This window comes from Oncorhynchus mykiss, chromosome 19 (genome assembly GCF_057628025.1).
Source record: "Oncorhynchus mykiss isolate SJ-2025 chromosome 19, ASM5762802v1, whole genome shotgun sequence".
Taxonomy (NCBI): domain Eukaryota; kingdom Metazoa; phylum Chordata; class Actinopteri; order Salmoniformes; family Salmonidae; genus Oncorhynchus; species Oncorhynchus mykiss.
Window position 1 is genome coordinate 1065876 of NC_143040.1, and position 26924 is coordinate 1092799.

At 46.2% G+C, this 26924-nt stretch overlaps 1 protein-coding gene across 9 annotated transcripts in view; it reads right to left on the minus strand.

Annotated features, from left to right (window-relative positions):
• LOC149974621 (kelch-like protein 5) overlaps positions 1-24410 on the minus strand; it is a 63252-nt gene extending 38842 nt beyond the window's left edge. For 5 of the 9 annotated variants that reach the window (XM_090209756.1, XM_090209758.1, XM_090209757.1 and 2 more), the window contains exon 1: positions 694-1573. In XM_090209756.1, coding sequence (XP_090065882.1) covers positions 694-1301 — 608 coding nt within the window. In that variant the 5' untranslated portion in view covers positions 1302-1573. Of the gene's footprint in view, positions 1-693; positions 1574-24173 lie in introns of those variants that run through there. The other 4 variants (XM_090209762.1, XM_090209764.1, XM_090209763.1 and 1 more) reach the window with 2 other exon arrangements.
• Between the last annotated feature and the right edge of the window lie 2514 nt (positions 24411-26924).

The following is a 26924-nucleotide window of genomic DNA, read 5'->3' on the forward strand; positions in this document are numbered from 1 at the left end:
ACGGTAGACCCACAGCGAGCCTCCTATATACGGTAGACCCACAGCGAGCCTCCTATATACGGTACACATACAGCGAGCATCCTATATACGGTAGACCCACAGCGAGCCTCCTATCTACGGTAGACCCACAGCGGGCCTCCTATCTACGGTAGACCCACAGCGAGCCTCCTATATACGGTAGACCCACAGCGAGCCTCCTATATACGGTAGACCCACAGCGAGCATCCTATGTACGGTAGACCCACAGCGGGCATCCTATCTACGGTAGACCCACAGCGGGCCTCCTATATACGGTAGACCCACAGCGAGCCTCCTATATACGGTAGACCCACAGCGAGCCTCCTATATACGGTACACATACAGCGAGCATCCTATGTACGGTAGACCCACAGCGGGCATCCTATATACGGTAGACCCACAGCGGGCATCCTATATACGGTAGACCCACAGCGGGCATCCTATATACGGTAGACCCACAGCGGGCGTCATATGTTGAATGCTGCTTGCTATACAAAGTTGACCATTCAGTAAAAATCTATAGAGAATTTAACTTTGTACAAAAAGTAGGCTACCTAACAGACAGTAGGCAGGCTAACAGAAAGCTAACAGAAAGCTAACCGAAAGTTAGCTGAAACACAGACCTACGTTAAAGCACCGAGAGGAGACAACAAGCTAAACTCATTCTCCTCATACCTGCAGGAGCTGGAGGCAGTGTCGTCGTGGTTATTATTACTCTCGGTTCCGGTCAGTCCCGTCTCCTCTTCAGCCACGGGAACAGACGTCTCCGGTACCGCCGGTTGGAGGAGCGATGAGCCGTCCGCGGGGCGCTCTATGTCTGTTACCGGCCGAGAGTGAGAGACAGACAACCGGGTGACCCACTCCGGTTGGCTGAAGGACCGCGGACAAGAGGAATGTCCAGCTGCCGCGGCTGCAAACGCTGTTACCGGGAGGTTATCAGTGGGACTCCCAACATAATTATCCGTAAACTTGCTGTTATTGGCGTTGCATGAACTATTACCACTACAACTACCGTTACCGCTAGTTCCAACTGCTACTATGCAGTTATTTCCTGTACCGGTGCAGTTAACGGTTCCGTTACTGGTAGAACAGACACTAACAGAGGGGCTCTGGTACTCTCCGGGGCTGGCCCCTGCTCCTCTCCCGGTAAAGAAGTCTCCTAGCGGGGGGTTGTGGTGCGGGGGAACAGCCGGGTGACCGAACCACCTCCATCGACTCCGGAGGATCTGCTTCACATCGAAGTCTTTCCGCAGAGAAGAGGAGCTGGAGCCGTTGGTTGACATTCAGGCTCTGGAGACCGGGAGAAATGTCCCGGAGCTCGTATCTAGTTACCGTCGCTACTGTTCTACAGCTCTACGAAACCCCACGGTTACAACTCAGTAAGAGAGGCTTGAGGAGGAGAAGGAGAAGAGGGAGAGAGAGAAGGGAGGAAGAAGAGAGAGAGAGAGAGAGAGAGAGAACTCCGTTCTGTTTCCAAAATAACACGGTGTAGGAGTTGTCTATTCTCCTCTCCCTCCTATGCTGGTGCTCACCGACAACACGCACACACCCTCTCTCTCTCTCTCCACGTTGCAACGGCACAACGGAGCTCGTAATTGGACCACTATCTCTGTGTGTATAAAATGACCACCTCCACACACACAGTCCTTCATCCATACGAAAGGGAATTTATTCTGTCAAACGCTTTATGCACAAACCAGGCAACATTTACACACATGGGAAATATAATATCCTGGTGGTATAGGACACTAAGGTGTGTGTGTGTGTGTGTGTTAGGCATTATTCTCTCATCTAATGAATTAGAGAGCAATGAGGCGATGGACACTGTCTCTCATCTAATGAATTAGAGAGCAATGAGGAGATGGACACTGTCTCTCATCTAATGAATTAGAGAGCAATGAGGCGATGGACACTGTCTCTCTCATCTAATGAATTAGAGAGCAATGAGGAGATGGACACTGTCTCTCTCATCTAATGAATTAGAGAGCAATGAGGAGCTGGACACTGTCTCTCTCATCTAATGAATTAGAGAGCAATGAGGAGATGGACACCGTCTCTCTCATCTAATGAATTAGAGAGCAATGAGGAGCTGGACACTGTCTCTCTCATCTAATGAATTAGAGAGCAATGAGGAGATGGACACCGTCTCTCTCATCTAATGAATTAGAGAGCAATGAGGAGATGGACACTGTCTCTCTCATCTAATGAATTAGAGAGCAATGAGGAGATGGACACTGTCTCTCTCATCTAATGAATTAGAGAGCAATGAGGAGATGGACACTGTCTCTCTCATCTAATGAATTAGAGAGCAATGAGGAGATGGACACTGTCTCTCTCATCTAATGAATTAGAGAGCAATGAGGAGATGGACACTGTCTCTCTCATCTAATGAATTAGAGAGCAATGAGGAGATGGACACTGTCTCTCTCATCTAATGAATTAGAGAGCAATGAGGAGATGGACACTGTCTCTCATCTAATGAATTAGAGAGCAATGAGGAGCTGGACACTGTCTCTCTCATCTAATGAATTAGAGAGCAATGAGGAGATGGACACTGTCTCTCTCATCTAATGAATTAGAGAGCAATGAGGAGATGGACACTGTCTCTCTCATCTAATGAATTAGAGAGCAATGAGGAGATGGACACTGTCTCTCTCATCTAATGAATTAGAGAGCAATGAGGAGATGGACACTGTCTCTCTCATCTAATGAATTAGAGAGCAATGAGGAGATGGACACTGTCTCTCTCATCTAATGAATTAGAGAGCAATGAGGAGATGGACACTGTCTCTCTCATCTAATGAATTAGAGAGCAATGAGGAGATGGACACTGTCTCTCTCATCTAATGAATTAGAGAGCAATGAGGAGATGGACACTGTCTCTCTCATCTAATGAATTAGAGAGCAATGAGGAGATGGACACTGTCTCTCATCTAATGAATTAGAGAGCAATGAGGAGATGGACACTGTCTCTCTCATCTAATGAATTAGAGAGCAATGAGGAGATGGACACTGTCTCTCATCTAATGAATTAGAGAGCAATGAGGAGATGGACACTGTCTCTCATCTAATGAATTAGAGAGCAATGAGGCGATGGACACTGTCTCTCTCATCTAATGAATTAGAGAGCAATGAGGAGCTGGACACTGTCTCTCTCATCTAATGAATTAGAGAGCAATGAGGAGATGGACACTGTCTCTCTCATCTAATGAATTAGAGAGCAATGAGGAGATGGACACTGTCTCTCATCTAATGAATTAGAGAGCAATGAGGAGATGGACACCGTCTCTCTCATCTAATGAATTAGAGAGCAATGAGGAGATGGACACTGTCTCTCATCTAATGAATTAGAGAGCAATGAGGAGATGGACACTGTCTCTCATCTAATGAATTAGAGAGCAATGAGGAGCTGGACACTGTCTCTCTCATCTAATGAATTAGAGAGCAATGAGGAGATGGACACCGTCTCTCTCATCTAATGAATTAGAGAGCAATGAGGAGCTGGACACTGTCTCTCTCATCTAATGAATTAGAGAGCAATGAGGAGATGGACACCGTCTCTCTCATCTAATGAATTAGAGAGCAATGAGGAGATGGACACTGTCTCTCATCTAATGAATTAGAGAGCAATGAGGAGATGGACACTGTCTCTCATCTAATGAATTAGAGAGCAATGAGGAGCTGGACACTGTCTCTCTCATCTAATGAATTAGAGAGCAATGAGGAGATGGACACCGTCTCTCTCATCTAATGAATTAGAGAGCAATGAGGAGATGGACACCGTCTCTCTCATCTAATGAATTAGAGAGCAATGAGGAGATGGACACTGTCTCTCATCTAATGAATTAGAGAGCAATGAGGAGATGGACACTGTCTCTCATCTAATGAATTAGAGAGCAATGAGGAGATGGACACTGTCTCTCATCTAATGAATTAGAGAGCAATGAGGAGATGGACACTGTCTCTCATCTAATGAATTAGAGAGCAATGAGGAGATGGACACTGTCTCTCTCATCTAATGAATTAGAGAGCAATGAGGAGATGGACACTGTCTCTCATCTAATGAATTAGAGAGCAATGAGGAGATGGACACTGTCTCTCTCATCTAATGAATTAGAGAGCAATGAGGAGATGGACACTGTCTCTCTCATCTAATGAATTAGAGAGCAATGAGGAGATGGACACTGTCTCTCTCATCTAATGAATTAGAGAGCAATGAGGAGCTGGACACTGTCTCTCATCTAATGAATTAGAGAGCAATGAGGAGATGGACACCGTCTCTCTCATCTAATGAATTAGAGAGCAATGAGGAGATGGACACTGTCTCTCATCTAATGAATTAGAGAGCAATGAGGAGATGGACACTGTCTCTCATCTAATGAATTAGAGAGCAATGAGGAGATGGACACTGTCTCTCTCATCTAATGAATTAGAGAGCAATGAGGAGATGGACACTGTCTCTCTCATCTAATGAATTAGAGAGCAATGAGGAGATGGACACTGTCTCTCATCTAATGAATTATGAATAATATAATAATAATAATAATGAATCCTCAGAACCAACTGAGAAGAACTCTGTCTGTTCCTCATCTCCTCTCATCTCCTCTCTTCCCTGTCACCTCTCCTCTCTCCATCTCCATCTGCATTGCAGCATTCCCAGAGATTGTTAATGGCTGAGTGGATCCCCGAGGACCAATCATCTTGGCCATGTTCTGTTACAATCTCCACCCGGCACAGCCAGAGGAGGACTGGCCCACCCCTCATAGCCTGGTTCCTCTCTAGGTTTCTAATCTCCACCAGGCACAGCCAGAAGAGGACTGGCCCACCTCTCAGAGCCTGGTTCCTCTCTAGGTTTCTAATCTCCACCAGGCACAGCCAGAAGAGGACTGGCCACCCCTCATAGCCTGGTTCCTCTCTAGGTTTCTAATCTCCACCAGGCACAGCCAGAAGAGGACTGGCCACCCCTCATAGCCTGGTTCCTCTCTAGGTTTCTAATCTCCACCAGGCACAGCCAGAAGAGGACTGGCCCACCTCTCAGAGCCTGGTTCCTCTCTAGGTTTCTAATCTCCACCAGGCACAGCCAGAGGAGGACTGGCCCACCCCTCATAGCCTGGTTCCTCTCTAGGTTTCTAATCTCCACCAGGCACAGCCAGAAGAGGACTGGCCCACCTCTCAGAGCCTGGTTCCTCTCTAGGTTTCTAATCTCCACCAGGCACAGCCAGAAGAGGACTGGCCACCCCTCATAGCCTGGTTCCTCTCTAGGTTTCTAAAGTATACCAGGCACAGCCAGAAGAGGACTGGCCACCCCTCATAGCCTGGTTCCTCTCTAGGTTACTTCATTGGTTTTGGCCTTTCTAGGTAGTTTTTCCTAGCCACCGTGCTTCTACACCTGCATTGCTTGCTGTTTGGGGTTTTAGCCTGGGTTTCTGTACAGCACTTTGAGATATCAGCTGATGTAAGAAGGGCTTTATCAATACATTTGATTGATTGATTACATCCCTTCTCTTCCCATTTCTTCCGAGGACCCATCCCATTTCTTCCCCGAGGACCCATCCCATTTCTTCCCCGAGGACCCATCCCATTTCTTCCCCGAGGACCCATCCCATTTCTTCCCCGAGGACCCATCCCATTTCTTCCCCGAGGACCCATCCCATTTCTTCCCCGAGGACCCATCCCATTTCTTCCCCGCTCTCCGGGCTCCGCACCGCAGGGCAACAACCATCCAGTCACCTTCCTGACTAACCCAATGGACACACCCTACATACAACAGACCTCTGCTACAGTAGGATATAGACACACCTAGCAGAATGTAGTCTACATACAGACCTCTGCTACAGTAGGATATAGACACACCTAGCAGAATGTAGTCTACATACAGACCTCTCTACTACAGTAGGATATAGACACACCTAGCAGAATGTAGTCTACATACAGACCTCTGCTACAGTAGGATATAGACACACCTAGCAGAATGTAGTCTACATACAGACCTCTACTACAGTAGGATATAGACACACCTAGCAGAATGTAGTCTACATACAGACCTCTACTACAGTAGGATATAGACACACCTAGCAGAATGTAGTCTACATACAGACCTCTGCTACAGTAGGATATAGACACACCTAGCAGAATGTAGTCTACATACAGACCTCTCTACTACAGTAGGATATAGACACACCTAGCATAATGTAGTCTACATACAGACCTCTCTACTACAGTAGGATATAGACACACCTAGCAGAATGTAGTCTACATACAGACCTCTGCTACAGTAGGATATAGACACACCTAGCAGAATGTAGTCTACATACAGACCTCTGCTACAGTAGGATATAGACACACCTAGCAGAATGTAGTCTACATACAGACCTCTACTACAGTAGGATATAGACACACCTAGCAGAATGTAGTCTACATACAGACCTCTACTACAGTAGGATATAGACACACCTAGCAGAATGTAGTCTACATACAGACCTCTCTACTACAGTAGGATATAGACACACCTAGCAGAATGTAGTCTACATACAGACCTCTCTACTACAGTAGGATATAGACACACCTAGCAGAATGTAGTCTACATACAGACCTCTACTACAGTAGGATATAGACACACCTAGCAGAATGTAGTCTACATACAGACCTCTCTACTACAGTAGGATATAGACACACCTAGCAGAATGTAGTCTACATACAGACCTCTGCTACAGTAGGATATAGACACACCTAGCAGAATGTAGTCTACATACAGACCTCTCTACTACAGTAGGATATAGACACACCTAGCAGAATGTAGTCTACATACAGACCTCTCTACTACAGTAGGATATAGACACACCTAGCAGAATGTAGTCTACATACAGACCTCTCTACTACAGTAGGATATAGACACACCTAGCAGAATGTAGTCTACATACAGACCTCTGCTACAGTAGGATATAGACACACCTAGCAGAATGTAGTCTACATACAGACCTCTCTACTACAGTAGGATATAGACACACCTAGCAGAATGTAGTCTACATACAGACCTCTGCTACAGTAGGATATAGACACACCTAGCAGAATGTAGTCTACATACAGACCTCTGCTACAGTAGGATATAGACACACTGTCTAATGCAGTCTCTAATAGAAATATATACATAGGATCAATGCAGAGCTGTGCAGCTCAGAGACAAAACAATAAGCTGGAGAGAACACACACACACTCTACAACCACACACACACACTCTACAACCACACACACACACACACTCTACAACCACACACACACACACTCTACAACCACACACACACACACTACAACCACACACACTCTACAACCACACACACACACTCTACAACCACACACACACACACACACTACAACCACACTACAACCACACCCACACTACAACCACACACACACACACACACACACACTACAACCACACACACACTCTACAACCACACACACCACACCCACTACAACCACACCCACTACAACCACACACACTACAACCACACACACTCTACAACCACACACACACTCTACAACCACACACACACTCTACAACCACACACACACTCTACAACCACACACACACTCTACAACCACACACACACTCTACAACCACACACACACTCTACAACCACACACACACTCTACAACCACACACACACTCTACAACCACACACACACTCTACAACCACACACACACTCTACAACCACACACACACTCTACAACCACACACACACTCTACAACCACACACACACTCTACAACCACAGAGAAGGAGAGTTTCTTAGAAGAGTTGGAACGAGACTCGGAGGAGAAATGAAACTCAAGAGTGATTGGTCACTCAGCGACCACATCCTTCAGACAGATTGGTCGCTTGGAAGAGGCCCTCTACAGACAGCTAACGTGGTTTCTCCCTGGGCCAAGCCAGGGACTCACACCGTCCATCTACAGACTGATGATAACCTCACACACACACCATCCATCCACAGACTGATGATAACCTAACACACACACACACCATCCATCCACAGACTGATGATAACCTAACCTAACACACACACACACACACACCATCCATCCACAGACTGATGATAACCTAACACACACACCATCCATCCACAGACTGATGATAACCTAACACACACACCATCTATCCACAGACTGATGATAACCTAACACACACACACACCATCCATCCACAGACTGACGAACACACACACCCATCCACAGACTGACGAACACACACACCATCCATCCAGACTGACGATAATCTAACACACACACCATCCATCCACAGACTGATGATAACCTAACACACACACCATCCATCCAGACTGACGATAATCTAACACACAATCCATCCACAGACGGATGATAACCTAACACACACACACCATCCATCCACAGACTGATGATAACCTAACACACACACACCATCCATTCACAGACTGATGATAACCTAACACACACACCATCCATCCACCGACTGATGATAACCTAACACACACACACACACCATCCATCTACAGACTGATGATAACCTAACACACACACCCACACCATCCATCTACAGACTGATGATAACCTAACACACACACCATCCATCTACAGACTGATGATAACCTAACACACACACACCATCCATCTACAGACTGACGATAACCTAACACACACACCCACACCATCCATCTACAGACTGATGATAACCTAACACACACACCATCCATCCACAGACGGATGATAACCTAACACACACACCATCCATCCACAGACGGATGATAACCTAACACACACACCATCCATCTACAGGCTGATGATAACCTAACACACACCATCCATCCAGGGCCCAATGATAACCTAACACACACACACACACACCCATCCATCCAGGGCCCTACCCTTCCATACTTCTATTTCCTCCTTACATCCCTGCCATGACACTTCAGGAAGTGGAAGTGTGTGTTTGTGTGTGAGTGTGTGTGATCATAATCACTGGAGAGCAGAGCTGGAATTACAGTAGACGCATTTCCAGACGAGAATTCTGGGAAATTGGAATTCACTTTACCCTGCCTTCATGTACATGTCTACTTCCTGTATATAGCTCCACATTGATCTGCTACTTACTGTATATAGCTCCACATTGATCTGGTACTTCCTGTATATAGCTCCACATTGATCTGGTACTTCCTGTATATAGCTCCACATTGATCTGGTACTTCCTGTATATAGCTCCACATTGATCTGCTACTTCCTGTATATAGCTCCACATTGATCTGGTACTTCCTGTATATAGCTCCGTTATATTTTTCCTCGTTACCATCTTTAAACTCTGGCCTTGTTGGGAAAGGCTCATAAGCATTTCACTGTAAAATCTACACCAAAGTTACACACACACACCGTCTCTCTCTCTCCTGTGAGTTGTGTATCGGAGATATCCTGGGACCTGATCTATCTAGCCAATCAAATCGTTACTTCTCAACACGGCTGTTTCTCTCTTTCCAATGCCCCGGGGATTGTGTGTGTGTGTGTGTGTGTGTGTGTATGTTGGAAGCTAAGCATTCTTATCGTTCAATCTCATCAAACCAGCCAATAACATTCGACCTCTCTCTCACTCTGTCGCTCTCTTTCATGATTCTGAGGGAATGTGTGTGTGTGTGTGTGTGTGTGTGTGTGTGTGTGTGTGTGTGTGTGTGTGTGTATTGAGAGCGGAGCAGCAGAGACCCTTTTCAAACGGCACTCCTCAGACTCTCTCACACACACACACACACACACACACACACACACTAAATGGTTGGAGAGAGAGAGAGAGGACAGCCAAATAAAGAGCAGTCTTTAATAATTTACTCAGCCCTGTGAAGAGAGGGAGGAGGAGGGTGAGGAGGGAGAGGAGGGAGAGAGAGGGGGGAGGGTGAGAGGGGAGGAGAGAGAGGGGAGGGAGGAGAGAGAGAGGGAGGAGAGTGAGAGGGGAGGGAGGAGAGAGAGGTAGGAGGGTGAGAGGGGAGGAGAGAGAGGGGAGGGAGGAGAGAGAGAGGGAGGAGAGTGAGAGGGGAGGGAGGAGAGAGAGGTAGGAGGGTGAGAGGGGAGGAGAGGGTGAGAGAGAGGAGGGTGAGAGAGAGGAGGGTGAGAGAGAGGAGGGTGAGAGAGGAGGGTGAGAGAGAGGGGACCTTGCTCTCTAGCAGCTAAATATAGTCAGGCTTCCTACCTCATATCTACACAATAGAACACACATCAAGTGTTTTCAATGGACTGATGTGTGTGTGTACACATCTGTGTGTGTATGTGTGTGTACATCTGTGTGTGTGTACATCTGTGTGTGTACATCTGTGTGTGTACATCTGCGTGTGTGTGTAACTTCCCATCTTCCTGATGGCTTCATATCCAGATGGTCTATTTCAGTCCTATTGAACAAGCTGAGCTGCAGGACGTGACTGGAATCACTACTATTACTGTAATATACCACACATCTAGCAGACAGACAGGACAGACAGACAGACTGGAGGGTAGAGAGGTAGGGGGAGGGGAGAGAAAGAGGCAGAGGAGAGAAAGAGAGAGAGAGAGAGAGAGACAGAGAGAGAGAGGCAGAGAGAGAGAGAGAGAGACAGAGAGAGAGAGACAGAGAGGAGTACAAACTAACCCAGAATAACAGTGTAGTTGATTCTGTTGATGTTTTAGGATCCGAGCTGCTGTAGAGACGGCTGGCTATATATAACACATTATCATTAACACACACACAGCGCTGCACACACACAGCGTACTACTGAATGAATTCCCTCAGAGAAAGAGCGACAGAGGTTTGAGGTTGAAGACAGCTTCCAACACACCCACACACACACCCAATCCCCGGGGCATTGGAAAGAGAGAAACAGCCGTGTTGGTGTTGAGAAGCAATGATTTGATTGGCTAGATAGATCAGGTCCCAGTCTCAGGATACCTCTGATTTTCAACTCGCAGGAGAGAGAGAGAGACGATGTGTGTGTGTGTGTGTGGTGTGTTGTTGTGTGTGTGTGTGTTGTTTGTTTACCCAAAACTGTAAAGACCACTTATACAGAAGCAAAGTCACAAATCGTCTAGTGACTAGTCTACCTGCTGTACCAGTAGTGTCCCGACCATCTTATCTAGTGACTAGTCTACCTGCTGTACCAGTAGTGTCCCGACCATCTATCTAGTGACTAGTCTACCTGCTGTACCAGTAGTGTCCTGACCATCTATCTAGTGACTAGTCTACCTGCTGTACCAGTAGTGTCCCGACCATCTTATCTAGTGACTAGTCTACCTGCTGTACCAGTAGTGTCCTGACCATCTATCTAGTGACTAGTCTACCTGCTGTACCAGTAGTGTCCTGACCATCTATCTAGTGACTAGTCTACCTGCTGTACCAGTAGTGTCCCGACCATCTTATCTAGTGACTAGTCTACCTGCTGTACCAGTAGTGTCCCGACCATCTATCTAGTGACTAGTCTACCTGCTGTACCAGTAGTGTCCTGACCATCTATCTAGTGACTAGTCTACCTGCTGTACCAGTAGTGTCCCGACCATCTTATCTAGTGACTAGTCTACCTGCTGTACCAGTAGTGTCCTGACCATCTATCTAGTGACTAGTCTACCTGCTGTACCAGTAGTGTCCTGACCATCTATCTAGTGACTAGTCTACCTGCTGTACCAGTAGTGTCCCGACCATCTTATCTAGTGACTAGTCTACCTGCTGTACCAGTAGTGTCCTGACCATCTATCTAGTGACTAGTCTACCTGCTGTACCAGTAGTGTCCTGACCATCTATCTAGTGACTAGTCTACCTGCTGTACCAGTAGTGTCCCGACCATCTTATCTAGTGACTAGTCTACCTGCTGTACCAGTAGTGTCCCGACCATCTATCTAGTGACTAGTCTACCTGCTGTACCAGTAGTGTCCCGACCATCTATCTAGTGACTAGTCTACCTGCTGTACCAGTAGTGTCCCGACCATCTTATCTAGTGACTAGTCTACCTGCTGTACCAGTAGTGTCCCGACCATCTATCTAGTGACTAGTCTACCTGCTGTACCAGTAGTGTCCTGACCATCTATCTAGTGACTAGTCTACCTGCTGTACCAGTAGTGTCCCGACCATCTTATCTAGTGACTAGTCTACCTGCTGTACCAGTAGTGTCCCGACCATCTATCTAGTGACTAGTCTACCTGCTGTACCAGTAGTGTCCTGACCATCTATCTAGTGACTAGTCTACCTGCTGTACCAGTAGTGTCCCGACCATCTTATCTAGTGACTAGTCTACCTGCTGTACCAGTAGTGTCCTGACCATCTATCTAGTGACTAGTCTACCTGCTGTACCAGTAGTGTCCTGACCATCTATCTAGTGACTAGTCTACCTGCTGTACCAGTAGTGTCCCGACCATCTTATCTAGTGACTAGTCTACCTGCTGTACCAGTAGTGTCCTGACCATCTATCTAGTGACTAGTCTACCTGCTGTACCAGTAGTGTCCTGACCATCTATCTAGTGACTAGTCTACCTGCTGTACCAGTAGTGTCCCGACCATCTTATCTAGTGACTAGTCTACCTGCTGTACCAGTAGAGTAGTGTCCTGACCATCTATCTAGTGACTAGTCTACCTGCTGTACCAGTAGAGTAGTGTCCCGACCATCTTATCTAGTGACTAGTCTACCTGCTGTACCAGTAGTGTCCTGACCATCTATCTAGTGACTAGTCTACCTGCTGTACCAGTAGTGTCCTGACCATCTATCTAGTGACTAGTCTACCTGCTGTACCAGTAGTGTCCTGACCATCTATCTAGTGACTAGTCTACCTGCTGTACCAGTAGTGTCCTGACCATCTATCTAGTGACTAGTCTACCTGCTGTACCAGTAGAGTAGTGTCCCGACCATCTTATCTAGTGACTAGTCTACCTGCTGTACCAGTAGAGTAGTGTCCCGACCATCTTATCTAGTGACTAGTCTACCTGCTGTACCAGTAGTGTCCCGACCATCTTATCTAGTGACTAGTCTACCTGCTGTACCAGTAGAGTAGTGTCCCGACCATCTTATCTAGTGACTAGTCTACCTGCTGTACCAGTAGTGTCCCGACCATCTTATCTAGTGACTAGTCTACCCGCTGTACCAGTAGTGTCCCGACCATCTTATCTAGTGACTAGTCTACCTGCTGTACCAGTAGTGTCCCGACCATCTATCTAGTGACTAGTCTACCTGCTGTACCAGTAGTGTCCTGACCATCTATCTAGTGACTAGTCTACCTGCTGTACCAGTAGTGTCCCGACCATCTATCTAGTGACTAGTCTACCTGCTGTACCAGTAGTGTCCCGACCATCTTATCTAGTGACTAGTCTACCTGCTGTACCAGAAGTGTCCTGACCATCTATCTAGTGACTAGTCTACCTGCTGTACCAGTAGTGTCCCTACCATCTTATCTAGTGACTAGTCTACCTGCTGTACCAGTAGTGTCCCGACCATCTTATCTAGTGACTAGTCTACCTGCTGTACCAGTAGTGTCCCGACCATCTATCTAGTGACTAGTCTACCTGCTGTACCAGTAGTGTCCTGACCATCTATCTAGTGACTAGTCTACCTGCTGTACCAGTAGTGTCCCGACCATCTTATCTAGTGACTAGTCTACCTGCTGTACCAGTAGTGTCCCGACCATCTATCTAGTGACTAGTCTACCTGCTGTACCAGTAGTGTCCTGACCATCTATCTAGTGACTAGTCTACCTGCTGTACCAGTAGTGTCCCGACCATCTTATCTAGTGACTAGTCTACCTGCTGTACCAGTAGTGTCCTGACCATCTATCTAGTGACTAGTCTACCTGCTGTACCAGTAGTGTCCTGACCATCTATCTAGTGACTAGTCTACCTGCTGTACCAGTAGTGTCCCGACCATCTTATCTAGTGACTAGTCTACCTGCTGTACCAGTAGTGTCCTGACCATCTATCTAGTGACTAGTCTACCTGCTGTACCAGTAGTGTCCTGACCATCTATCTAGTGACTAGTCTACCTGCTGTACCAGTAGTGTCCCGACCATCTTATCTAGTGACTAGTCTACCTGCTGTACCAGTAGAGTAGTGTCCTGACCATCTATCTAGTGACTAGTCTACCTGCTGTACCAGTAGAGTAGTGTCCCGACCATCTTATCTAGTGACTAGTCTACCTGCTGTACCAGTAGTGTCCTGACCATCTATCTAGTGACTAGTCTACCTGCTGTACCAGTAGTGTCCTGACCATCTATCTAGTGACTAGTCTACCTGCTGTACCAGTAGTGTCCTGACCATCTATCTAGTGACTAGTCTACCTGCTGTACCAGTAGTGTCCTGACCATCTATCTAGTGACTAGTCTACCTGCTGTACCAGTAGAGTAGTGTCCCGACCATCTTATCTAGTGACTAGTCTACCTGCTGTACCAGTAGAGTAGTGTCCCGACCATCTTATCTAGTGACTAGTCTACCTGCTGTACCAGTAGTGTCCCGACCATCTTATCTAGTGACTAGTCTACCTGCTGTACCAGTAGAGTAGTGTCCCGACCATCTTATCTAGTGACTAGTCTACCTGCTGTACCAGTAGTGTCCCGACCATCTTATCTAGTGACTAGTCTACCCGCTGTACCAGTAGTGTCCCGACCATCTTATCTAGTGACTAGTCTACCTGCTGTACCAGTAGTGTCCCGACCATCTATCTAGTGACTAGTCTACCTGCTGTACCAGTAGTGTCCTGACCATCTATCTAGTGACTAGTCTACCTGCTGTACCAGTAGTGTCCCGACCATCTATCTAGTGACTAGTCTACCTGCTGTACCAGTAGTGTCCCGACCATCTTATCTAGTGACTAGTCTACCTGCTGTACCAGAAGTGTCCTGACCATCTATCTAGTGACTAGTCTACCTGCTGTACCAGTAGTGTCCCTACCATCTTATCTAGTGACTAGTCTACCCGCTGTACCAATAGTGTCCCGATCATCTATCTAGTGACTAGTCTACCTGCTGTACCAGTAGTGTCCCGACCATCTTATCTAGTGACTAGTCTACCTGCTGTACCAGTAGTGTCCCGACCATCTTATCTAGTGACTAGTCTACCTGCTGTACCAGTAGAGGAGTGTCCTGACCATCTATCTAGTGACTAGTCTACCTGCTGTACCAGTAGAGTAGTGTCCTGACCATCTATCTAGTGACTAGTCTACCTGCTGTACCAGTAGAGTAGTGTCCTGACCATCTATCTAGTGACTAGTCTACCTGCTGTACCAGTAGTGTCCCGACCATCTTATCTGGTGACTAGTCTACCTGCTGTACCAGTAGAGTAGTGTCCTGACCATCTTATCTAGTGACTAGTCTACCTGCTGTACCAGTAGAGTAGTGTCCTGACCATCTATCTAGTGACTAGTCTACCTGCTGTACCGGTAGTGTCCCGACCATCTTATCTAGTGACTAGTCTACCTGCTGTACCAGTAGTGTCCTGACCATCTATCTAGTGACTAGTCTACCTGCTGTACCAGTAGAGTCCCGACCATCTTATCTAGTGACTAGTCTACCTGCTGTACCAGTAGTGTCCTGACCATCTATCTAGTGACTAGTCTACCTGCTGTACCAGTAATGTCCCGACCATCTATCTATCTAGTGACTAGTCTACCTGCTGTACCAGTAGTGTCCTGACCATCTATCTAGTGACTAGTCTACCTGCTGTACCAGTAGTGTCCCGACCATCTTATCTAGTGACTAGTCTACCCGCTGTACCAGTAGTGTCCCGACCATCTTATCTAGTGACTAGTCTACCTGCTGTACCAGTAGTGTCCCGACCATCTATCTAGTGACTAGTCTACCTGCTGTACCAGTAGTGTCCTGACCATCTATCTAGTGACTAGTCTACCTGCTGTACCAGTAGTGTCCTGCCCATCTATCTAGTGACTAGTCTACCTGCTGTACCAGTAGTGTCCCGACCATCTTATCTAGTGACTAGTCTACCTGCTGTACCGGTAGTGTCCTGACCATCTATCTAGTGACTAGTCTACCTGCTGTACCAGTAGTGTCCTGACCATCTATCTAGTGACTAGTCTACCTGCTGTACCAGTAGAGTAGTGTCCTGACCATCTGTCTAGTGACTAGTCTACCTGCTGTACCAGTAGAGTAGTGTCCTGACCATCTATCTAGTGACTAGTCTACCTGCTGTACCAGTAGTGTCCCGACCATCTTATCTAGTGACTAGTCTACCTGCTGTACCAGTAGTGTCCCGACCATCTATCTAGTAACTAGTCTACCTGCTGTACCAGTAGTGTCCCGACCATCTATCTAGTAACTAGTCTACCTGCTGTACCAGTAGTGTCCCGACCATCTATCTAGTAACTAGTCTACCTGCTGTACCAGTAGTGTCCCGACCATCTTATCTAGTGACTAGTCTACCTGCTGTACCAGTAGTGTCCCGACCATCTTATCTAGTGACTAGTCTACCTGCTGTACCAGTAGAGTAGTGTCCTGACCATCTATCTAGTGACTAGTCTACCTGCTGTACCAGTAGAGTAGTGTCCTGACCATCTATCTAGTGACTAGTCTACCTGCTGTACCAGTAGAGTAGTGTCCTGACCATCTATCTAGTGACTAGTCTACCTGCTGTACCAGTAGTGTCCCGACCATCTTATCTAGTGACTAGTCTACCTGCTGTACCAGTAGAGTAGTGTCCTGACCATCTATCTAGTGACTAGTCTACCTGCTGTACCAGTAGAGTAGTGTCCTGACCATCTTATCTAGTGACTAGTCTACCTGCTGTACCAGTAGAGTAGTGTCCTGACCATCTATCTAGTGACTAGTCTACCTGCTGTACCGGTAGTGTCCCGACCATCTTATCTAGTGACTAGTCTACCTGCTGTACCAGTAGTGTCCTGACCATCTATCTAGTGACTAGTCTACCTGCTGTACCAGTAGAGTCCCGACCATCTTATCTAGTGACTAGTCTACCTGCTGTACCAGTAGTGTCCTGACCATCTATCTAGTGACTAGTCTACCTGCTGTACCAGTAATGTCCCGACCATCTATCTATCTAGTGACTAGTCTACCTGCTGTACCAGTAGTGTCCCGACCATCTTATCTAGTGACTAGTCTACCCGCTGTACCAGTAGTGTCCCGACCATCTTATCTAGTGACTAGTCTACCTGCTGTACCAGTAGTGTCCCGACCATCTATCTAGTGACTAGTCTACCTGCTGTACCAGTAGTGTCCTGCCCATCTATCTAGTGACTAGTCTACCTGCTGTACCAGTAGTGTCCTGCCCATCTATCTAGTGACTAGTCTACCTGCTGTACCAGTAGTGTCCTGACCATCTATCTAGTGACTAGTCTACCTGCTGTACCGGTAGTGTCCTGACCATCTATCTAGTGACTAGTCTACCTGCTGTACCAGTAGTGTCCCGACCATCTTATCTAGTGAGTAGTCTACCTGCTGTACCAGTAGAGTAGTGTCCTGACCATCTATCTAGTGACTAGTCTACCTGCTGTACCAGTAGAGTAGTGTCCTGACCATCTATCTAGTGACTAGTCTACCTGCTGTACCAGTAGAGTAGTGTCCTGACCATCTATCTAGTGACTAGTCTACCTGCTGTACCAGTAGTGTCCCGACCATCTTATCTAGTGACTAGTCTACCTGCTGTACCAGTAGTGTCCCGACCATCTATCTAGTAACTAGTCTACCTGCTGTACCAGTAGTGTCCCGACCATCTATCTAGTAACTAGTCTACCTGCTGTACCAGTAGTGTCCTGACCATCTATCTAGTGACTAGTCTACCTGCTGTACCAGTAGTGTCCTGACCATCTATCTAGTGACTAGTCTACCTGCTGTACCAGTAGTGTCCCGACCATCTTATCTAGTGACTAGTCTACCTGCTGTACCAGTAGTGTCCTGACCATCTATCTAGTGACTAGTCTACCTGCTGTACCAGTAGTGTCCTGACCATCTATCTAGTGACTAGTCTACCTGCTGTACCAGTAGTGTCCCGACCATCTTATCTAGTGACTAGTCTACCTGCTGTACCAGTAGAGTAGTGTCCTGACCATCTATCTAGTGACTAGTCTACCTGCTGTACCAGTAGAGTAGTGTCCCGACCATCTTATCTAGTGACTAGTCTACCTGCTGTACCAGTAGTGTCCTGACCATCTATCTAGTGACTAGTCTACCTGCTGTACCAGTAGTGTCCTGACCATCTATCTAGTGACTAGTCTACCTGCTGTACCAGTAGTGTCCTGACCATCTATCTAGTGACTAGTCTACCTGCTGTACCAGTAGTGTCCTGACCATCTATCTAGTGACTAGTCTACCTGCTGTACCAGTAGAGTAGTGTCCCGACCATCTTATCTAGTGACTAGTCTACCTGCTGTACCAGTAGAGTAGTGTCCCGACCATCTTATCTAGTGACTAGTCTACCTGCTGTACCAGTAGTGTCCCGACCATCTTATCTAGTGACTAGTCTACCTGCTGTACCAGTAGAGTAGTGTCCCGACCATCTTATCTAGTGACTAGTCTACCTGCTGTACCAGTAGTGTCCCGACCATCTTATCTAGTGACTAGTCTACCCGCTGTACCAGTAGTGTCCCGACCATCTTATCTAGTGACTAGTCTACCTGCTGTACCAGTAGTGTCCCGACCATCTATCTAGTGACTAGTCTACCTGCTGTACCAGTAGTGTCCTGACCATCTATCTAGTGACTAGTCTACCTGCTGTACCAGTAGTGTCCCGACCATCTATCTAGTGACTAGTCTACCTGCTGTACCAGTAGTGTCCCGACCATCTTATCTAGTGACTAGTCTACCTGCTGTACCAGAAGTGTCCTGACCATCTATCTAGTGACTAGTCTACCTGCTGTACCAGTAGTGTCCCTACCATCTTATCTAGTGACTAGTCTACCCGCTGTACCAATAGTGTCCCGATCATCTATCTAGTGACTAGTCTACCTGCTGTACCAGTAGTGTCCCGACCATCTTATCTAGTGACTAGTCTACCTGCTGTACCAGTAGTGTCCCGACCATCTTATCTAGTGACTAGTCTACCTGCTGTACCAGTAGAGGAGTGTCCTGACCATCTATCTAGTGACTAGTCTACCTGCTGTACCAGTAGAGTAGTGTCCTGACCATCTATCTAGTGACTAGTCTACCTGCTGTACCAGTAGAGTAGTGTCCTGACCATCTATCTAGTGACTAGTCTACCTGCTGTACCAGTAGTGTCCCGACCATCTTATCTGGTGACTAGTCTACCTGCTGTACCAGTAGAGTAGTGTCCTGACCATCTTATCTAGTGACTAGTCTACCTGCTGTACCAGTAGAGTAGTGTCCTGACCATCTATCTAGTGACTAGTCTACCTGCTGTACCGGTAGTGTCCCGACCATCTTATCTAGTGACTAGTCTACCTGCTGTACCAGTAGTGTCCTGACCATCTATCTAGTGACTAGTCTACCTGCTGTACCAGTAGAGTCCCGACCATCTTATCTAGTGACTAGTCTACCTGCTGTACCAGTAGTGTCCTGACCATCTATCTAGTGACTAGTCTACCTGCTGTACCAGTAATGTCCCGACCATCTATCTATCTAGTGACTAGTCTACCTGCTGTACCAGTAGTGTCCTGACCATCTATCTAGTGACTAGTCTACCTGCTGTACCAGTAGTGTCCCGACCATCTATCTATCTAGTGACTAGTCTACCTGCTGTACCAGTAGTGTCCTGACCATCTATCTAGTGACTAGTCTACCTGCTGTACCAGTAGAGTCCCGACCATCTTATCTAGTGACTAGTCTACCTGCTGTACCAGTAGTGTCCTGACCATCTATCTAGTGACTAGTCTACCTGCTGTACCAGTAATGTCCCGACCATCTATCTATCTAGTGACTAGTCTACCTGCTGTACCAGTAGTGTCCTGACCATCTATCTAGTGACTAGTCTACCTGCTGTACCAGTAGTGTCCCGACCATCTTATCTAGTGACTAGTCTACCCGCTGTACCAGTAGTGTCCCGACCATCTTATCTAGTGACTAGTCTACCTGCTGTACCAGTAGTGTCCCGACCATCTATCTAGTGACTAGTCTACCTGCTGTACCAGTAGTGTCCTGACCATCTATCTAGTGACTAGTCTACCTGCTGTACCAGTAGTGTCCCGACCATCTTATCTAGTGACTAGTCTACCTGCTGTACCGGTAGTGTCCTGACCATCTATCTAGTGACTAGTCTACCTGCTGTACCAGTAGTGTCCTGACCATCTATCTAGTGACTAGTCTACCTGCTGTACCAGTAGAGTAGTGTCCTGACCATCTGTCTAGTGACTAGTCTACCTGCTGTACCAGTAGAGTAGTGTCCTGACCATCTATCTAGTGACTAGTCTACCTGCTGTACCAGTAGTGTCCCGACCATCTTATCTAGTGACTAGTCTACCTGCTGTACCAGTAGTGTCCCGACCATCTATCTAGTAACTAGTCTACCTGCTGTACCAGTAGTGTCCCGACCATCTTATCTAGTGACTAGTCTACCTGCTGTACCAGTAGTGTCCCGACCATCTTATCTAGTGACTAGTCTACCTGCTGTACCAGTAGAGTAGTGTCCTGACCATCTATCTAGTGACTAGTCTACCTGCTGTACCAGTAGAGTAGTGTCCTGACCATCTATCTAGTGACTAGTCTACCTGCTGTACCAGTAGAGTAGTGTCCTGACCATCTATCTAGTGACTAGTCTACCTGCTGTACCAGTAGTGTCCCGACCATCTTATCTAGTGACTAGTCTACCTGCTGTACCAGTAGAGTAGTGTCCTGACCATCTATCTAGTGACTAGTCTACCTGCTGTACCAGTAGAGTAGTGTCCTGACCATCTTATCTAGTGACTAGTCTACCTGCTGTACCAGTAGAGTAGTGTCCTGACCATCTATCTAGTGACTAGTCTACCTGCTGTACCGGTAGTGTCCCGACCATCTTATCTAGTGACTAGTCTACCTGCTGTACCAGTAGTGTCCTGACCATCTATCTAGTGACTAGTCTACCTGCTGTACCAGTAGAGTCCCGACCATCTTATCTAGTGACTAGTCTACCTGCTGTACCAGTAGTGTCCTGACCATCTATCTAGTGACTAGTCTACCTGCTGTACCAGTAATGTCCCGACCATCTATCTATCTAGTGACTAGTCTACCTGCTGTACCAGTAGTGTCCCGACCATCTTATCTAGTGACTAGTCTACCCGCTGTACCAGTAGTGTCCCGACCATCTTATCTAGTGACTAGTCTACCTGCTGTACCAGTAGTGTCCCGACCATCTATCTAGTGACTAGTCTACCTGCTGTACCAGTAGTGTCCTGCCCATCTATCTAGTGACTAGTCTACCTGCTGTACCAGTAGTGTCCTGCCCATCTATCTAGTGACTAGTCTACCTGCTGTACCAGTAGTGTCCTGACCATCTATCTAGTGACTAGTCTACCTGCTGTACCGGTAGTGTCCTGACCATCTATCTAGTGACTAGTCTACCTGCTGTACCAGTAGTGTCCCGACCATCTTATCTAGTGAGTAGTCTACCTGCTGTACCAGTAGAGTAGTGTCCTGACCATCTATCTAGTGACTAGTCTACCTGCTGTACCAGTAGAGTAGTGTCCTGACCATCTATCTAGTGACTAGTCTACCTGCTGTACCAGTAGAGTAGTGTCCTGACCATCTATCTAGTGACTAGTCTACCTGCTGTACCAGTAGTGTCCCGACCATCTTATCTAGTGACTAGTCTACCTGCTGTACCAGTAGTGTCCCGACCATCTATCTAGTAACTAGTCTACCTGCTGTACCAGTAGTGTCCCGACCATCTATCTAGTAACTAGTCTACCTGCTGTACCAGTAGTGTCCCGACCATCTATCTAGTAACTAGTCTACCTGCTGTACCAGTAGTGTCCCGACCATCTTATCTAGTGACTAGTCTACCTGCTGTACCAGTAGTGTCCCGACCATCTTATCTAGTGACTAGTCTACCTGCTGTACCAGTAGTGTCCTGACCATCTATCTAGTGACTAGTCTACCTGTTGTACCAGTAGTGTCCTGACCATCTATCTAGTGACTAGTCTACCTGCTGTACCAGTAGTGTCCCGACCATCTATCTAGTAACTAGTCTATCTGCTGTACCAGTAGTGTCCTGACCATCTATCTAGTGACTAGTCTACCTGCTGTACCAGTAGAGTAGTGTCCCGACCATCTATCTAGTGACTAGTCTACCTGCTGTACCAGTAGTGTCCTGACCATCTATCTAGTGACTAGTCTACCTGCTGTACCAGTAGAGTAGTGTCCCGACCATCTATCTAGTGACTAGTCTACCTGCTGTACCAGTAGTGTCCTGCCCATCTATCTAGTGACTAGTCTACCTGCTGTACCAGTAGTGTCCTGCCCATCTATCTAGTGACTAGTCTACCTGCTGTACCAGTAGTGTCCTGACCATCTATCTAGTGACTAGTCTACCTGCTGTACCGGTAGTGTCCTGACCATCTATCTAGTGACTAGTCTACCTGCTGTACCAGTAGTGTCCCGACCATCTTATCTAGTGAGTAGTCTACCTGCTGTACCAGTAGAGTAGTGTCCTGACCATCTATCTAGTGACTAGTCTACCTGCTGTACCAGTAGAGTAGTGTCCTGACCATCTATCTAGTGACTAGTCTACCTGCTGTACCAGTAGAGTAGTGTCCTGACCATCTATCTAGTGACTAGTCTACCTGCTGTACCAGTAGTGTCCCGACCATCTTATCTAGTGACTAGTCTACCTGCTGTACCAGTAGTGTCCCGACCATCTATCTAGTAACTAGTCTACCTGCTGTACCAGTAGTGTCCCGACCATCTATCTAGTAACTAGTCTACCTGCTGTACCAGTAGTGTCCCGACCATCTTTCTAGTAACTAGTCTACCTGCTGTACCAGTAGTGTCCCGACCATCTTATCTAGTGACTAGTCTACCTGCTGTACCAGTAGTGTCCCGACCATCTTATCTAGTGACTAGTCTACCTGCTGTACCAGTAGTGTCCTGACCATCTATCTAGTGACTAGTCTACCTGTTGTACCAGTAGTGTCCTGACCATCTATCTAGTGACTAGTCTACCTGCTGTACCAGTAGTGTCCCGACCATCTATCTAGTAACTAGTCTATCTGCTGTACCAGTAGTGTCCTGACCATCTATCTAGTGACTAGTCTACCTGCTGTACCAGTAGAGTAGTGTCCCGACCATCTATCTAGTGACTAGTCTACCTGCTGTACCAGTAGTGTCCTGACCATCTATCTAGTGACTAGTCTACCTGCTGTACCAGTAGTGTCCTGACCATCTATCTATCTATCTATCTATCTACTAGTCTACCTGCTGTACCAGTAGTGTCCTGACCATCTATCTAGTGACTAGCCTATCTTTACAACTGGGATTGATGGTGCTTTCAAGACAATTAGGAACTCGCAAAATACAAGGCCAATGACATCAGTGATCTTAAGGTCGGGAAAGTCGAAGCTCTAAAAAAAGAGGCCCGAGTTACCGACTTGGAAAACCGAGTTGGATGACTATTCAAAACGATTTTTAAATCAGTTGGGGCTCGTTTTTTTCAGAGTTCCCAGTTGTCTTGAACGCACTGAATTCGGGAAGTCGAATATTTCCCGGGTTCTGACCTCACAGTTGTTTTAAACGCGGCATGAGTTAATGCTCAACATCACATAGCAAAACATATTAACAACAAATAAACATTATGCCAGATCGCATAGCAGAAGATATTCACATCATCATGAGTATACATGGCACAGCGAGGCGTTCAGTAGGATTTGGGCCAGGCAGACAAGCGACTCATTAAAATGTACTATAAATCAATCTGACTAATCAGTCTGCCAGAGACGCTGGAATTAGTAGCCTACTAAAGAGAAATGTTTGAGTGAGTTTGTGAATTCCCGAAAGTAAAAGCGCCACAGGAACGTCACAGTAGACCCGAGGCCGGTTGGAACACCCAGCTTTCCTCTGATTTCACGCCGCTTTCGAAGCATCCCTACCGGGCGAAGCATTTCCCCTTTATGGGTACTCCGGACTTGCTTATTTAAACTTGACTATCATCATCATCATTATCATCAAAACTACTGTGATTTGTGAGTTTATATGACAAGACGAGCAGCGCTGTGGTCTTTAGCGAAACAAAACAAGTAGTTTCTTACCTTGTATCGGCTCACTTCCACTGTGAGTTTGTTTTACTAGTGTAGAGAGTCAGAATAACTTTATCGCATCTTCCTGTCTGTTTTGTTGTCTTTAGTTGACGGTGGTGCACGTGCATTTACAGAAGCACTTGACCAGCGGACGCTTGTGTCCCTTCACTCTACTTCCGTATGCAGACTGCACAGTCGACTTTCATAAGAAAATATAGTTTAAATAAGCAAAGATATTAGAGTTTAAATAAGCAAAGATATTAGAGTTTAAATAAGCAAAGATATTAAGGGTCAAGTTTAAATAAGCAAAGATATTAAGGGTCAAGTTTAAATAAGCAAAGATATTAAGGGTCAAGTTTAAATAAGCAAAGATATTAGAGTTTAAATAAGCAAAGATATTAAGGGTCAAGTTTAAATAAGCAAAGATATTAAGGGTCAAGTTTAAATAAGCAAAGATATTAAGGGTCAAGTTTAAATAAGCAAAGATATTAAGGGTCAAGTTTAAATAAGCAAAGATATTAGAGTCAAGGTTAAATAAGCAAAGCTATTCGAGTCAAGTTTAAATAAGCAAAGATATTAGTGTCAAGTTTATTATTTCTTTCTCTGGTTTGATGGACAGACAGGTGTACGTGAAACAGTTTTATATGGTTGTCATAGTAACTGAACTTCGTTCAAATGTATAAATTACCATTTAAACCTTTTGTATTGTTTTGTTTTACCATGTTGTACTAATTTAAGGACTACGCAGTGTAAACGTTGTATGCAAGTTGAGATACTAGAGATGGTGACTAAATAAAACCCACTTTCAAATAGTCCCATGATGCCTCGTATTAATTATTCAAAAGAAATAATCACGCCCATGAGTGCTGACATAACCATTGGCTGGTCCCTGGGCTGTCCAAGGATTGGTCCATCGGAAAGTTACGCTGCAAATCTAGAACGTGTGGAACGGAACCATTCCAACCCAATCAAGTCCACAGCCCGATATCCCAAAACCATAAACCGGCCATAGGTTCATTCAAGTAAGTATATTTTATATTGCCAGTGCTTGACTTGGGCAGAAGCTCAGACGCTGAGCACCGGCACCTCAAATCAAATTGTTTTTGTCACATGCGCCGAATACAACAGGTGTAGCTAGACCTCACAGTGAAATGCGCCCTTTTAACCAACAATGCAGTTTTAAGAAAATACCAAACAACAAAAAGTTATCGATAAGAATAACAAATCATTAAAGAGTAGCAAAATGGTCTACTGCTTCAACTCCTGTTCGTCTTATATAATATTATCTCTAAAGTATTGTGGCGCTCCTGCACCTAAATATAAACAGTACTGGAACCCAAAATGAGTACCGGAAACTATTTCAGTTCAAGTCAAGCACTGTTTTCTATCGTATGTTACACACTTTTATGCCGAAGTGGCCCGATATCATATCCAAACGATCTGGAAACGAATACATGTTGTCATTTGTTTCTATGGTAATACAGTTGACTGGAACCGCAGTCAACTGTTTCTGTCCTGGTGATTGGTTACCCATTGGTCTGTTTCTGTCCTGGTGATTGGTTACCCATTGGTCTGTTTCTGTCCTGGTGATTGGTTACCCATTGGTCTGTTTCTGTCCTGGTGATTGGTTACCCATTGGTCTGTTTCTGTCCTGGTGATTGGTTACCCATTGGTCTGTTTCTGTCCTGGTGATTGGTTACCCATTGGTCTGTTTCTGTCCTGGTGATTGGTTACCCATTGGTCTGTTTCTGTCCTGGTGATTGGTTGTCCATTGGTCTGGTAACTGTTTCTGTCCTGGTGATTGGCTCACTAGATCTTATTCATCCAGAATGGTCTGAACCAATGGAGGATGACACATCACATGCCATCAACAGCTGTTTTTTGATTGGCTGATGGCCTGGTTTTTGAATCTGGTGATCGTGTTGTTTTACCGGAGACAGTCCTAAATGGCACCCTAGGGCGGTAGTAGTAGTGCACTATATGGACTGCAAACGGGTCAAAAGTAGTGCACTACTTAGGGAATAGTGTGCCATCGGGACTTGTTGGCATTACCAGGTCATTCATGTGGAGTTATACAGGACTTTCCAGTGGAGTGTGGAGATATCGCTAAGGAGTAGTGTTGCCACCGTTTGGATTGGTGTACAGGCCTGGATGGACGAGAGGTAGAGGACTGAATCCAGGACGTGTTGGCATTACCAGGTCATTAAGGAGTAGTGTTACCACCTGGATGGACTAGAGGTAGAGGACTGAATCCAGGACGTGTTGTCATTACCAGGTCATTAAGGAGTAGTGTTACCACCTGGATGGACTAGAGGTAGAGGACTGAATCCAGGACGTGTTGTCATTACCAGGTCATTAAGGAGTAGTGTTACCACCTGGATGGACTAGAGGTAGAGGACTGAATCCAGGACGTGTTGTCATTACCAGGTCATTAAGGAGTAGTGTTGCCACCTGGATGGACTAGAGGTAGAGGACTGAATCCAGGACGTGTTGGCATTACCAGGTCATTCATTAAGGAGTAGTGTTACCACCTGGATGGACTAGAGGTAGAGGACTGAATCCAGGACGTGTTGTCATTACCAGGTCATTAAGGAGTAGTGTTGCCACCTGGATGGACTAGAGGTAGAGGACTGAATCCAGGACGTGTTGGCATTACCAGGTCATTAAGGAGTAGTGTTACCACCTGGATGGACTAGAGGTAGAGGACTGAATCCAGGACGTGTTGTCATTACCAGGTCATTAAGGAGTAGTGTTACCACCTGG